The following is a 16,803-nucleotide window of genomic DNA, read 5'->3' as shown; positions in this document are numbered from 1 at the left end:
ATACATGTCTAAAAAGTAAGTGGAATCTTGCTAATGTGTATATATATATATATACATACACACACACACAAATATTTACATTTACACACAGCTGCATAATCGAATGTGTTTATATGAAAGACATAAAAATAATTGTTTTACAACCCCACCTCACTCATATGTATATATATATGTGCTTATATGGAAATCTCCAGTGAATATTTTATATCCGAAATTTAAAAGTTTATGAAATGAAATTCAATGTAAAAGAAAAAAAAAAAGACGCTTCCTGAGAGATGTTTCAACTGTGTGTTCGTGTGTCCCCACCCTCCGATCCAATTTTCAATCTGCCATTTATTTTTCATATCGTGCAATCCCACCCCATTACTAAACAGACTGACAACACCACCCCCTTTTAATCTCCCCCTCCTTTGCCCCAACTTTAACAAACTAAAACCTCCACTTCATCGCTGTTAGATCCATCCATCCATCCAAATTGCTTCCTCGCTTCATGTCTCTTCTACCACAGTGGACCTTACTGCTAAGACTACTACAACTATCAGACTGTGTGAACTACATCCACTCCCCACCCATCACCTGCCGCTGCTTCAATCAACCATTTCAGAGATAAAAGCAAGTTTCTAGATTGTTCTGCTTGGGTCCAAAATCTTTTTTTTTTCTTCTTTTCTTTCCATTTTACTTTTGTTTAATGTTTTTTTTTTTTATTAAGTTATTTTGACGTCGTCTATTTTCTCCAGGTGAAGAGCAGGTCGGATCATTAGCACATTGGATGAAATGCTGAGTGGCATTTCCTCCATCTTTATGTTCTGAGTTCAAATTCCGTCAAGGTCACCTTGGCCTTTCATCCTTTTAGGGGTCGATAAATTAAATACCAGTTCAGGCAACTTGCTGAAGGTAGTAACATGGACACAGTTTCCCCTTAATAAGGAATAATTTGGAATACCTGGGTAGCTTAGTTTTTAAACCAGCAGCATCCCTCTGTATTGGGGGTGCATGCCCCACTGGGTGGAGCGTGGTAATATTTTGGTGGGTCACCTTTTGTACACAATACCAATAAGAGAAAGGGGGCAATTCGAAAATGAGTTAAGGAAAAAAAAAATATTCTTTACACCCCTTCAGTGAGCAATTTTATCAAATTTGACACTTTAGAGACATCAGATCTTTACAACAAATCTGACCAACTAATAAAAGATTTGATGTCTCTAAAGTGTCAAATTTGATAAATGTTCACTAAAGGGGTGTAAAGAATATTTTGATTTAGTGGTATATGAAAACATGCAGGTAATTTAATTACCAACACATATTGTGTGTGATTCCTACACATTTTTTACACCCGTTGCACTATTTTTTTTTTTTTTGCTTCCAGGTAATGTTGTAATCCAAATTTTGAATAACAAAAATTAAATATCAGAAGGGGGCATCGGGATTTTAGAAATGATTTGGTGGGGCATGGCCAAAAATCAGTTGGGAACCACTTGCTCTCTATATATTGAAATTATCATATTGTACAACTTGTGATTTTTATTGTTAGAGAATATCAATTTAATCTTTACTCCCAATGTGTGAAACAAACGGCTGACCAAAAGCCCGAAAACAAACCTGCATGCTTTGGAATAAACTTACAAAAAGCACTCTGGACAAGTAAAGGGTTAAAAGTTTTATTCAATTCTATCAATTAATTTTATTGATCTCTGATTATTGAATGGTTAATTTACCCTTTGATGTAAAAGGACACCACTTGATGCAGTTTCCATATTGTATTTGCTTGGCTGTGGTCAACCCAAAGCTGCAGTGGAAAACACTTGCCCAAACTGTTCAGAAGTGGGATTGAACCAGGAACCAGGTGGTTTACTCAGCAAACTTGACCATGAGATGCTAGTCCCTTTTTTTTTTCAATCAATAGAATTTACTTTTCGGTTACTTAAGGTATTTGATACCTTCCATATAACTCCCCGTTTCTTTGATGTCCTTCATCGTAATACAATCATACATGAAAATTCCAACATGTTTTACATAAGATATTCTTTCTAATTTTGGCATAAAACCTGCAATTTAAAGGTGAGAAAAGGGGGCAAGTCTGACTGGTACTTCATTTTATTAACCCCGAAAGGATGAAAAGCAATGCTGACCCTAGAAGGATTTGAAATTGAGTTTTGTTTATAAAACATATCCCAAACACCAGCTTCATAATCTTCCGAAGTACTTGACTATTTTGGAGAAAATTAACTGAACACAGGGGTATTTTGTTAGTAACAAGGCTGTGAAAGGGTTAATCTGTTCAGGAAGATTAAATTAAATAATTCAGAAACTACAAATACCCTTCCTTGTTAATTTGTATCCGTTCTTCCAATACTGGCAGAGGTTGAACAAATCTCACAGCATTTCACCACAGGGTGTGGCCCTTTATTTCGCACCCAGAACTAGAGCTATCTTATCAGCTTTACAGCTCCTTCAACCCCAGGAAAATCAATGCACTGGGCCCTATGGTATCTTTTATTGACAAGAAGCCACAACATACATAGATCAGAATTGGGGTTCCTGAGCATCTGTCCAGGTTATCCATACCTCAAGAAGGTCCTGCACAGAATAATAGAAAAACCCAACAATCTATTTGATGTTGTTTCTATGTTTTTAAAGCTTTTTGAAAATGGTTGCTCTTCCCTTCACCATTCACTAGCTGTATTTTAGTGAGCTACTGGCACCAGAGACTAAAGGGATCTGCTCCAACCTTTAGCAGTATTTTTAGCCAGAGTTACATACAGTTCTTCTAAGCAAGTTGCCTGCAAAGTTCAGGCCTCCTCTGGTTGGTATATTCTTTTGAGGACCTTTTTTTTCTTCTTACAGTTGCATGCTTTTATCACAGTCATGAGCACACTGCAGCCTGTGGGGCTTTCTGAGTGATATGCCCAATGGAAAATGACCTCGACTTATGATAGGACTAGTAATTTGTCATACTACAAAAGGGAGGTAGAGTACGTTGCCATGAGAACTGATAGAAGAAAGCAGGTTTGTATACTGGCACCATATAAAAGGCATCCATGCTGATGTCATGTAAAAGAGCACCTGTGCAACTGCCACATGAAAAAGCACCCAAGCTGGTGCCATGTAGTAGGCACCTGTGCTGGTGTTACATAAAAAGCACCTATTACATTGTAAAGTGGATGATGTTAGGGAGGGCATCCAGCTGTAGAAACTTTGCCACAACAGACGACAGGTTATTCTCACAGCTGCTTTACTGATTCTCTCAATTTGCACACCTGACTAAATATTATCACGGTAAAATGATTTCAAATCCGACAGCATCTGATCTGAGTCTCTCCAGGTTGAGTAGTTACTTCTCTGCATTGAGAGGTCACAGACCCAGTACTACAGACATGTGATTAGAATGCAACAGGAAAGGATTAGAAATGGATTCTTCAAACCAAGCCAACTGGCAGGAGTCCTTGGGGTAGATCAAGAACATGATGGTGGGATAGCATCCATAGTCTCTGTTGGTCAAGCTTGGGAATCCAGCTAAGTCTGACAATGGTTGTTTCTTGACAGGACCCTGTGGAGGAGGCACCTGAGGATTCTTTCCCCCACGAATCCTCCCTGAAACAGTGGAAAGGGGAAGTGCATGGATGGATGGTTCAAAGGGTGGTTGGTATTAATAGCTAAGTTACAGGAAGAAGGCAAAAGCCAAACCTGCTTATACAGGGCCTTCGAGAGTAGTGACGAAGAGTATGTGGAAGAAACAGCAGACAGGAGGCCTAATTCAAATACTTAAAAACAGTTAAATACACTCATGACAAGAACAGACTTCATGATTGCCTTCTCCATCACCACCACCACCCTAATAATCTTTCATAGACTGACTCATTAATGGAGGTGGTGTTGAACTAGGCTGCAGAATGTATGAATTGTAATCAATTAGTGACCACCACTCATGAGCGGTGCCAACATGAACAATTATTACTACCACTGTAACTTGGTTCAATTCCCACAAGCAGTCTGGCATTGCCCTTCACCTTCTGTGGTTAACAAAACGAGCACCAGTCACTCAATCGTCACAATATCAACCAGACTGTCGGATGTAGTTACACACTGCTGGTCACAATGCGTTTCTTTGCATTGTGGTAGAATGATGGTGAACAGGTTATCTTTCCCTCTGAAGAGAATGTTGGCCATCACAAGGTGACCTGTTTGCAGCCGAGTGGACTGCAGCAATGTGAAATGGAGTGTTTTTTCTCAAGAACACAGCACAACACCTGGTCCAGGAATTGAAACTATAATCTCGGACTGTGAGTGCAACATCCTGACCACTAAGCCACACATTTGCACACCATTCAATCATACTTGACTTTGAATTTCTAGGCCTGAGTTGATGTGAAAAATTTGCTGGTAGAATGCCTTGTGTTATTACTTCGGGATCTTTGTGTTGTGAGTGCAGACCCAACCAAAGCCAACATTGCCTTCAAGGTTAATAAAATAAAGTACCAGCAAAGTACAGGGATCGATATAATCACCTCCCTTCGAAATTACTGACGAGGTCCCAAAATTGGAAATTAGGGGAAAAAAAAAAAAAGGATGAGAGCACAGGGAAGATGCCACGGGGCATTTAGTTCAAGGCTTGCCAAAGTCAACAACTTAAAGTACCAAAATAAAGTGTTGGGGGTTAATGTAATCAACTACCCTGCCCCCACTCCCTCACAAAATTGCAGGTCTTGTGCCAGAATTATAAACATAAAAAAAAAAACAAAAAAACCTACACACAGACCCCCCCCCCAATAAAATGCAGTGCCAGTGAATGCTATGGTTTGGAGCATAAATCACAAGTATTATATAAGTCATCAATCCATAGCTTTTTCATTTTCCTGTTGTTCACCCGCACGGCATGATCATAGATTTCAGCAGCGATATCGTCAGTTGGTTTGTCTGCGTTGATGACCTGAAAAAGAAACAGCTCAAGAAGTTTAAACAAGCACTTTATCAACGGATTTTATGACAAACTAGCAGCATAGCCCGGCGTTGCCCGGGTATGTAAGAGCCCCTAGTAGGCAACGACTAATCCCAATCTAGTTCTTTCCCTCTAGGGAACGAAGGCGCATGTGTAGGTTGCAATGTCTTCTCTTCACTTGAATACTTCTATGTATACGATGTTCCTAGCTGTCTCCCGATTGCAAGTTGCGAAAACTACAACAGAAAATGTGTTGCATATAAAAAGCTTAGATTCTAGACCCCATGTCGAATTTATCGATTTTTTTCAGAACTGAGGGAACTTTTCAAAATTTTCGCTGCGTTAGTTTTGAATTATGACATTGGGCTATGTGTGTGTCAAGTTTCATCAGAATCGGTTGAAAGCCGTGGTCAGGGTGAGGGTACAACCTGACAGCCACACAGACAGACAAACTGCTGTTTATATATAGAGAGAAGAGATTGCACCATTTTCAGTTAATTCTAAAAATAATTTTGAGGAATTTAGTAAAATATCATTTCCATCATTTAGTTATCATTTGTTTCAGCCATAACACTGAGACCCTGCTGGAGCACCACCGAGACAAATTCTTTGTTGAATGAATTGATACCAGCACTTATTTATTTTTCTAAGCTTGGTACTGACTCTATCAGTCTCCTTTGCCAAACTGCTAAGTTAGTCGAATTAAAACACACCAACACATCATCATCATCGTTTAACATCCATTTTCCATGCGGGCATGGATTGGACGGTTCTACTGGGGTCTGGGAAGCCAGGAGGCTGCACCAGGCCCCAATCTGATCTGGCAGTGTTTCTACAACTGGATGCCCTTCCTAACGCCAACCACTCCGTGAGTGTAGTGGGTGCTTTTTATGTGCCACTGGCACAGGGGCCAGAGGAGCTGGCATCGACCATGATCAGATGGTGCTTTTTATGTGCCACCGGCACACAAGCCAGTCAAAGCGGCACTGGCATATATTTATTGGGTTGGTTAGCATAGCTCTGGCCCTGGCATAGTTATTGGGTCATCCCATAAATAATGCAATTTTTTTATACTTTTACTTTTCAAAAATCTACTCTCTTTCATTTTCTACAATACTCTTCCATCTGTCTGGCAGACTTGCAAGGCCCCTCTTCCAAAATTCACTCCTCCGGTACTGTTCTGACCTCGTCTACAGAATCCATATTTTTCCTGTCCAAATCCTTTTGAAGACTGAGAAATAAATGTCTTCTGCTTCAGCCTCAGGCTGACCAAAGCCTTGTCAGTGGATTTGGTAGACAGAAACCAAAAGAAGCCCGTCATATATATATATATATATATATATATATATATGTTGGCATGGATTGGAGGGTTTGATGGGGCTGGTAAAGCCAAGGGTTGTACCAGACTCCATTGACTATTCTGGCATGGTTTCTACAGCTGGATGCCCTTCCTAATGCCAACCACTCTACAGAGTGTACTGGGTGCTTTTTACATGGAACCAACACCAAATATCTCAGTCCTTAATCATCTCCTTCATAAGGGTTAGTGTCTTGAGATCAGCCTTCAACGCTAAAGTCTTGTCCTCTTCGTCTCCCTCTTCTACCGGTTCCATCAACTCTAAGTGATTGATACTTCTGTATACAACAGTCTCACACACATACATAAAGAGAGAGAGAGAGAGAGGGGTGTTACCTTCCAAGAACTATCTTTTATTTTCAAAAATTGGTCACGAACTTTCTCCTGGAACTCAATCACTTCGTACCGTTCTTCACCGTAACCCGCTCGTCTGTTTGCTTTTAATGGACTCAAATCAAGAAAGAAGATACAATCTGGTTTGATGATGCCTCTATCAGGGGCCTTGCACCATAAAAGCGAAAGGGTCTGCAAAAAATCAAAACAAAGTCAAATTACAGTTGATGTTTCTAAAAATCAAGACAGAGGCAGACCAATCCAAGCCCACTTACATCTATCTTTCACTTGCTTCAGTCATTTGACTGTGGCCATGCTGGGGTACTGCCTCGAAATTTTAGTCAAATGTATCAACTCAAATACGTTTTTTTTTAAAGCCTGATACTTATTCTATTGGTCTCTTTTGACGAACTGCTAAGTTATGGGGATGTAAATACACCAGTACTGGTTGTCATGCAGGGGTGGGGGACAAACACAGACATAACGGGCTTCTTTCAGTCTCCATCTACAAAATCCACTCAAGGCTTCGGTAGGCTTGAGGCTATAGAAGACATTTGCCCAAGGTGTCACGTGGTGGGAGTGAACCCTGATGATGACAGCTAATTAACTTATTAATTACAGAAGCAGTTTAATCATTGATTCGTCCATCTTTCATATTGGGGAGGAAAGCAAATTACAATTATTTAATTTCTAAATAAAAATCATTAATAGGTACAAAAGGTGTGGTTGGATTGTAAGTTTGCTTCCCAACCACATGGTTCCAGGTTCAGTCCCACTGCTTGGCACCTTGCACAAGCAACTTCTTTTTTTTTTTGGCTGACCAAAGCCTTGTGATTGGATTCGGTAGATGGAAACTGAAAGAAGCCTGCTTGTCATATTTTTTTTATTCATTTCAGCTATGCAGCTGTGGTCATGTTGGAGCACCATACCTTTGTGTTACCGTCTCTATGTCCTGACATCACATGACAGTAGAAGTCTCATTTACTTAACGAGTAAATCAGTGGTGTGCGTTATTTCCAATATGCAGTGAATACATGTCTGGCCATGTGGTAACATCGGCTCACTTGGAGATTGGCAAGGGTTGGCAACAGGAAAGTCATCCAGCCGTAGAAAATGCACCACCACAAATTCCATCCAACCCATGCAAGCATAGAAAATCGGACATTTAGAATGACGATGATGATTTAGTCGTAGAAACTGTCCCAAAGTGGACAGTAGAGCGTGGTGCAATCCTCTGGTCTGCCAGCTCCTATTGGACTGTCCAACTCATGCCAGCATGGAAGGTGGATGCTAAACGGTGATGAAGACACACACACACAGACTTTTTTTGACTTGAGACAGCATTCACCCGGGGTGGGTTGAGCTGGCTTCATTCTTCCTCAATGCTGCATCTCTCACAAACGCCGACCAGACCTGGCAATTTGACGCTAACAACCGCGGGATCTCCAACCACTCCTTATTCCAGCAGCGAACGCCATAGATATGGGGGCCTAGGTTGGGTTCCAGATCAGCCTTAACTGTCATCAGCCAAGTTTTTTGTTGTCCACCACATCGCTTTCGCCAACCCTGAAGGGGAGCCGGGGCAATTGCTTCGTAGATGAATTCTCCTGGTTGACGACGGAGGGCATGACCCAGCCAACGCAGATATCTCGTTAGGATGACTTGTCGGAGAGAGGTGATTCTGCACTGGTGTCGCACCGAATTGTTGGAGACAAAGTGATGTCATCGGACACGAAGGATGCGGCGTAGACAGAAGTGATCGAAGGATTCTAGTCGCTTAATATCTTCCACCCTCATTGGCCATGACTCGCTGCCGTAAAGGAGAATCGTTTGCACCAGTGCTTGGTAGATCCGTACTTTGGTGGTGCGTTGGATCTCAGATCTTGACCAGAGTTGTGCACACACAGAGAACAATATTTATCCTTTTAGCAACAGAACAGCATGGCAGTATGGAAGGCGGATGTTAAATGGTGATAGTGACGGTTGCGGTGCCAACAAAGAAGAAGACAATGAAGAAATAAAAAGACATACATACAGAAAACAATATTTACCCCTTTAGCAACAGAATAGCAAATTCCTGAGTAAGCATAACGGTCCATGATAACTGTGACACCATTAAGTAACATCTTTTGGATATCTTTCCTGCAAATGACATAAAAAAATATCACTGAAAATTGTCTTTCAATGTAATCAGACGCAAAGAAGTCACAGAAACGGTCTTGTAAATAACATCCCTTCGGTTTGGTTAGCATTCAAATACACTGACACACCAAAAAGACTCCCCATAACAGGTGGCAGCATCAATGAGGGAGCTGATTCATGCCCTCTAGTGTCGTTCCTGATATGGCGGCGAGCAGGCAGAAACATTAGCGCACCGGGCGATATGCTTAGTGGTATTTCGTCTGTCGTTACATTCTGAGTTCAAATTCCGCCGATGTCGAATTTGCCTTTCATCCTTTCGGGGGTCAATAAATTAAGTACCAGTTACGCACTGGGGTCGATGTAATCGACTTAATCCCTTTGTCTGTCCTTGTTTGTCCCCTCTATGTTTAGCCCCTTGTGGGTAGGGAAGAAATATATATAAAAACACAAAGATGGTCATGGCTGGATGGCTTTTTATCATAAAGCAGCTCAATCAGGGCTGGCCTGAGGCTAAACAACAAACTGAATAGATCTATGTGAACCCTTTTGTTATCATCGATCATGCAGACAGATATTACATTTCCAGTAGAGCCAACCCACCTTATTCCTGTCCTCACCCAGCCTTCACATAACCTTATTCATCAGGACCAATCCCAGCATAGTATAAGGTAAGTTGAGCCAGCTCTGACCAACAAGTCCACCATGTCCCTCACAAATGCTGATCATATCCGATGGTCAGCCGCAGTCAAGGCAGTAATGCATAGCATATAGTGTAAACATTCAAACATCATCAATATCTTCCCAAATCCTGCTTCATTTTACATTCAATTTGTGGTCCTCCAAAGTTGTCTTCGTGTATAAGTGGACCTACCTTTTTTGGCTGGAAAATTTGTATGCCAGAAGATGGATTATTATTGAGAATAATTTTGTGTATATAAAAGTGTATGTGTTTTTGTTCATCGTTTAACATCCGCTTTCCATGCTGGCATGGGTTGGATGGTTTGACTGAGGACTGGCGAGCCAGATGGCTGCACCAGGCTCCAATCTAATCTGGCAGAGTTTCTACAGCTGGATGCACTTCCTAATACCAACCACTCTGAGAGGGTAGTGGGTGCTTTTATGTGTCACCGGCACGTGGGCCAGTCAGACAGTACTGGCAACGGCCACACTCAAATGGTATTTTTTACATACCACCTGCACAGGAGCCAGTCCAGCGGCACTGTAGATATACACAAACACACATCATACCTATATTCATATACACACACACACACACACTCATATGCAATCATTTACCGTATTTTCCAGCAGACTGGTCATTGTTGTATACACATCATGTAAACATTCAAACACTGTCACTATCTTTCCAAATCCTGCTGTTTTTCACACGGAATTTTTTGTCCCCCAAAGTTGTCTTGGTATATAAGTCAACCTACCTTTTTTTTTTGCTGTAAATTTTGGTTTGAAAAATTTGACTTGCATGCCTGAAAATACTGTATACAATACAGATCCTTTGAAAGTAAAAAAAAAAATTACAGAAGATACAAAAATTGGTAACAACTTACATGGTCTCCCATCGATTAGCAGTGAAGAGAAGGTGGATCGCTTGGTCAGGTAAATCGATTTCTTTCTTAAGATATTTATCTATCACAGAACCAATAGCCGTCTCACGATCTGCAGAAGGAGGAAGGAAAGAAAATTACTTTTATCAGAGAAAACATTATTGCTTCGCCATTAACTGCTGCTATCAACTCTTGGGGTGTCAAAAGATCCTCCAAGCTCTCTGGTGATTCAATTTAACTTGTAAGATCACCTCACCTGTCCTGTTTGGCATTACACAACTCTAAGTGGTCTTTGATAAACTTTTCACAGTGCAGTGAAGCCAGTAGAGTGCAACCTAAGTAAAACCTGGTGGTGGGGGGCTGTCCAGCCACTTCCTTGTGTACTTGTTGATGTTGGCCCTCCATGCCCTAGACTGTGCTACTTCTGATAGCGTAGGTCAGCAGAGGCCAGAAAAACTTTAGGATTAACGTTGCCAGCCTCGCCTGGCCCCCGTGCCGGTGGCACATAAAAAGCACCATCCGATCGTGGCCGTTTGCCAGACTTGTCTGGCACCTGTGCCGGTGGCACGTAAAAAGCACCCACTACACTCTTGGAGTGGTTGGCGTTAGGAAGGGCATCCAGCCGTAGAAACATTGCCAGATGAAACTGGGCCTGGTGCAGCCTTCTGGCTTCCCAGACCCCAGTTGAACCGTCCAACCCATGCTAGCATAGAAAGCGGACGCTAAACAATGATGATGATGACCAAAGTAACTAGAAATCACGAATAAGAGTGGCCAGAAGCTGGATATATCATATTTCATTCCAGTTCATCAAATCTACTGATTTTGAATGAACTCACTGCACCGTTTGAAAGCAGAATAGGCCAGTCTGACCATCAGCCTGGGGGAAGCAAACTGCTGGGTCACGGTTCTCAGCATATGGGTTGGAGCCGGAGGCTTTGTGGGCAAACCTGCTTACAATCTCATCAATTTCTGGAAAGAATGGGACTAGAAGCCATAATGGAATATCAGAGACAACGGAGAGATGCTCCAGCTGGATCCGGTCGAGGGGGAACAAAAACGACCTCCATTACTGTTCGAAAGCAATATTTTCCAGATTTTAATGCTAAGGGAAGTAACTCTGAGCCAGTCGTCGTGATAACGTTAACGTTTCACTGCTACCATGACAACCAACGCTATTTCTTATTTAAGTATGAAAGATGAGTCAACGGCGAGGAGTGACAAACCAGACGAAATCTCCAACATCCAAGTAGCTGAAACCTATTAGCAGAAGGGCATCCAGGAGTCATGACCTGGATATGGCCCAGCCCCCTTTGAGTGTAAGAAGTTAAGGGCCGAACCACTTGCCAGAGATGGGGGTTTCCTTCTCTGAAGAGGTTCTGCTGTTCAGCCCTCTTGAAAGAGTTCCTTACCACTGATGTGCGTTTGTGCGTACGCTAACCATCCCCCCCCCATTAAATTCCAATACCATTGTAATCTACATTATCTGGATGGTAATCACTGGGAGAGGCGTTAAAAAAAAATGTCTGCATTTCTGAAAGTTATGAAAATAAAATGAGCTGGCTTGTGCGAATTTTCCAAAACTCCTTTCCCTACAATTGGGGGAAAATTTTTTCCCCAACAAATTCCGATATAATCGTAACCTTTGCTATCTGAAGCATATTTGTAGAAAATTTCATTCTGTTCTGTTTTCAAAGAAAGGCGTTGTTGAAATAAATTCTCTGCCTTTAATTTCTAAAATTAAAGTTTACTAAAATAACTTTGGTGTTTGAAACAATTTAACAAGAAGTTTTGTTGAAAGCTTTTTTTTTTAAATTTAAAACTGGACATATATCATAGAACCAGGAATAGTCTCAGAATAGGTTCGTTTCAACCCACAGATAGGGTATCAAAAGGACGAACCGTTATAATATCAGAACTCCTATTTCTTTACTTACCACAAGGGGCTAAACACAGAGAGGACAAACAAGGACAGACAAACGGATTAAGTCAATTATATCGACCCCAGTACGTAACTGGTACTTAATTTATCGACCCCCGAAAGGATGAAAGGCAAAGTCGACCTCGGCGGAATTTGAACTCAGAACGTAACGGCAGAATGCATTTCGCCCGGCGTGCTAACGATTCTGCCAGCTCGCCGCCGTCCGTTATAATATCAGAACTCCGTGGAAATAATCTGCCTTTTATTTCAGTTTATTTCGAAAATAATGAAGAATTTAGTAAAACAGCTTTGTCGCTAAGCTGGGGTTTCGAACACAAATCAACAAACCTACACAAGTTGTTCCCCTCCCCGACTTTTGTTTCCCCGTAATTTTCAGAAGATTAATAATTTTAAATGAAATTTTAAAAAAATACCTTTCTGGTAGAGCAGATTCCGATTATATAAGAATTTAATAGGAATAAAAAATTTTTAAATTAGGTGTTGCACACATCACATTTTGCCGAAATTCCAAGTGTCAGTGTAAGGTGTACACACCATTTCTTTTTTGCCTTTTCATATTAAATTCTAATATTGGCGAAGTTTCGGATCAGGATGTCCACATAAAATGGATTTCCTCCGTTTTGACGGCGATTTTCCCAATTTTTATTTCACCAGGACTTTCAGAATGATTGGAAGGAGCTTCTTATGGAGTCAAAACGAAAGATAGCCAATTTTTTTTTTTTGCACTATGCACTTAAGTTGTGTAATTTAAGGGAGATTTAGCTGTTGCTTCTAGCACATCCTACCTGGGACCTTCCTTGTTCCTCTTTCCCCCAAGTGAGTTCGTGTGTGAGAGTGTAAAAAAATACAGATTTACGAAGAGAAAAGTAAAGATTTTTCCCCACCCCACCTTTGCTCTTTATAATTTAAACGTATTGGAGAGTCCGAGGACATTGGTGGGAATTATCCAGTGATTTAAAACAGTTCTGTAACAGATCTTATTTTAATTCTTTTCAGTTAGTAAATGGTTTATCTCTCTCTCCCTCACACACACACGGACACGCTTGGTGCGGAATGAGGGAGGGTGGTGTTTAAAAAACTTTCTTTTTGTTACTTAAATCCCAGAAATGGACCACCCTTGGGCCAAACTAAACCTGCGTGTTGTTACTTCTGCATCATCATCATTTCATAAAATATGTTTATGGAGAGAAAAATATGGAAAAACATCAATACATATGTGAGTGACAGTGACCAAGAAACGAAGGAGGTACCAGGTAGTCGTGGGATATGTTAGAAACAACAGCTAAATCTCACATAAATCACACCTTTACGTAAGAAAATATTAAAGATTTTTTATAAATTTTTTTTTTACCGAAAAGTATTCCGATAATCTGAATCTACACAATCTGAAGCGTAGAAAATTACATTAAAAAATATCCAAAATCGGGAGGGGGCACATATATGTAGAAATGCCCAGAAACAACAGCTAAATCTCCCTCAAATGACACACCTTTTCGTCTGAAAATATATTTTCAAGTTTTATATTTTTATTACAAATTTTTTTTATACCGAAAAGGCGTCTCCCATCATTTTTACGCGCGTAATATAAAAAGCAAATGGCCAAGATTAATGTTTGTTTCTCAGAAACCGGTTTGTATTCAAGACAAAATGCATTTTTTAAGGAAAAGTTCGATTCTGCATTCGCCCCAAAGTAAGATGGACCGAGCTCAAACACAAAAGAACCTTATTACAAACGAAAGAAACATGACAACGCTGTGATTACATTAACAACAACAGAACAGAGTAAGACAGAGAAAAAGTAAAAATCCCAGACTTTTCTGTTTTGGTGGCTTACTTGGGAAACTGTACAAAACGACGGTTCGTCCAACACCTTCCAGGGACGACTTTAAATTTTCGCATTGCGTCGACTTGCCACATCGGTCGATTCCTTCAAAGACAAACAGCTGACCGCGGTGGAGTTCAGGTGGATCGAAGGACATCATTTCTATGAAGTGCGTCCGAAATGGTTTTTAAGATTTCAAAGTGGCGCTCTTTTTAACAAGAAATGGGTCACCACTTCCGTCAACGTTGTCACTTTCGGTGTATAATTACACACCAACACCATCATCATCGTCATCATCGTCATCATTAGAACGTTAATTACTTCAATTCCGGCAAACAACGACCACAGAAGGTCGATTACACTTCCACTTATTTTTAGGATTATTTTGTTTTTTTTTTGAGTCCTTATGTAAGAAAGAAGGAAAACTTCTGCACTTTCAAGGCGAATCACGAATAGTTTTGAGTTACTCTGTAAGAATGAATACGAAAAAACTTTAATGAAAACAGAAAAAAGTTAAGGATTCCTCTGTGTGCGTGCGCGCATGTACACACACACACACACATATATATATACACACACACACACATATGTATACAGACACACACCAGTGCTTATGTGCCAGTGCTTATGTACGAAACGGAGTTTTTGAATCACTGTTGCGTCTGCTAAATATTGATAATAATAATAATAATAACTAGCTGGACCCGTGAAAAATTCAAGGAAAACGTAAAAAATGTAAGCATCTGTAAACAGTGTGTCTTTACGTTCTGAGTTCAAATCCTGCCGAGGTCGACTATGCTTTTCGTCCTTTCAGAGTCGATATATTAAGTACCAGTTGTGTACTGAGATTGATCTAATCAACTGGCCCCCTCCCCACAACATAAAAAATGTAAGCATCTGTAAACAGTGTGTCTTTACGTTCTGAGTTCAAATCCTGCCGAGGTCGACTATGCTTTTCGTCCTTTCAGAGTCGATATAATCAACTGGCCCCCTCCCCACAAAAATTTCAGGCCTAGAAAAGTATATTGTGACAGTTACAGAATATAGAAAGTAATGCAACGGAGATGTACTTGCATAGCAAGTGACCTGATCTGAGATCGTGTGCTGGAACGAAAACAATTGCAGCGTGGAAGGTGTTTATAAGCCATTTAAGAAACACACAAAATCCGTTAGATTCACTTCAACATTTAAATTTAATTTGTCAAAATAGTTTCGTCGCTTTGAGATTGCGACCTGTTCGCTGAAAAAATTCCGTGCTAACTATATAATCCAACCAAAATATCTCAGTTACACAAACATAAACGGAATTACTATTTAACCTTAAAATAAGAAATAAATAAAAATATAAATAAGAAAAAAGTGGATATTTTACCAGTGAGTGTGTTAAATCATAAGGTATAAGAAAAAAAAAATGACTCTCCCCAGACACAACAAAATATGCTTCAACACACGAACTCACACAAAGAATCTTGCAAACCAAATCCAAAAATGAAATGTCCTCATCTTGTTTGTTGTTAACACAACGTTTCATCTGATATACCCTCCAGCCTTCATCAGGTGCCTTGGGGAAATTTCGAACCTGGGTTCTCATTCCCAAGTTAGAACTGTAGGTAATGGGTGTATATGCATATTTCAGAAGATCTTGTTTCTTCTTCAGCACTCCATCCACCCTGTTAACCACCCTTGAACATATAGCATTGAGTATAGCTGTGTAACATGATTGGAAACAACAATTTTACACATTAAACACATTCCTGGCAACTGGAATAATACTCTGATTTGTTTCAGTCATATGACTGTGGCTATGTTGGAGCACTGCCTTTAGTCGAACAAATCGACTCCAAGACTTATTCTTTGTAAGCCTAGTACTTATTCTATCGGTCTCTTTTGCTGAACTACTAAGTTACGGGGGACATAAACGCACTAGCATCGGTTGTCAAGCGATGGTGGAGGGACAAACACAGACACACAAACATATACATACATATGTATATGTATATATATATATAAACACAGACACACAAACATATACATACATATATATGTATATATATATGTATTTCAGTTTCCATCTGCCAAATCCATTCACAAGGCTTTGGTCAGCCTGAGGCTATAGTAGAAGACACTTGCCCAAGGTACCATGCAGTGGGACTGAACCTGGAACCATGTGGTTGGCAAGCAAGCTACTTATCACACAGCCACTCTAAAATAAGGCTCTTGCATCTTGTAAAATATAAAATATAAAGAATTCACTTACCAAAGATATTGGACACTGCTCCTTTGCCAGCTCTGATTGAGAAGACTAAGATGAATGATAAGACTAATATGAATGATAAGACTAAGATGAATGATATATCAGGTGTTATCATTCATATTGATCATTCATTCTCCTTTTATTTTATCATAAAGCCTTCATGCCTTTAAAATAGTAGCATATCATCTCAGAAGATATGACTTATTTCTAACAGACTGATTTACCATCTGTAGACTCTGTCATTCATTTGATCTGTAAGGATGTTGTTTATGTTATTGGTGATGGTCCTTATGTGGATTGTAGCTGTAATATCATTGCACGCATATTGAAATACTGGGATATCCAAAAGCCAAGGAGTTGATATCCTAAAACCAAGGTGCCACATAAAAAGCACTGGGGCTGGTGCCATGTAAAAAGTACCAAATAGATTCTGTAGAGTGGTTTGGCATTAGGAA

At 40.2% G+C, this 16,803-nt stretch overlaps 1 protein-coding gene across 1 annotated transcript; it reads right to left on the bottom strand.

Moving 5' to 3' along the window:
• Positions 1–1,644: 1,644 nt before the first annotated feature.
• On the bottom strand, positions 1,645–14,364 carry LOC115224417 (thymidylate kinase-like). The gene is made up of 5 exons (XM_029795315.2): positions 14,107–14,364; positions 10,334–10,442; positions 8,678–8,768; positions 6,630–6,818; positions 1,645–4,927 (listed from the first exon to the last, which is right to left on the bottom strand). Exons 1-5 carry the CDS (start codon positions 14,252–14,254, stop codon positions 4,790–4,792), a joined length of 675 nt encoding a protein of 224 aa, XP_029651175.1. The 5' UTR covers positions 14,255–14,364; the 3' UTR covers positions 1,645–4,789.
• Positions 14,365–16,803: the final 2,439 nt, after the last annotated feature.

Source organism: Octopus sinensis, linkage group LG25, assembly GCF_006345805.1.
Source record: "Octopus sinensis linkage group LG25, ASM634580v1, whole genome shotgun sequence".
Taxonomy (NCBI): Eukaryota; Metazoa; Mollusca; class Cephalopoda; order Octopoda; family Octopodidae; genus Octopus; species Octopus sinensis.
This window is presented reverse-complemented; position numbering and strand designations above follow the sequence as displayed.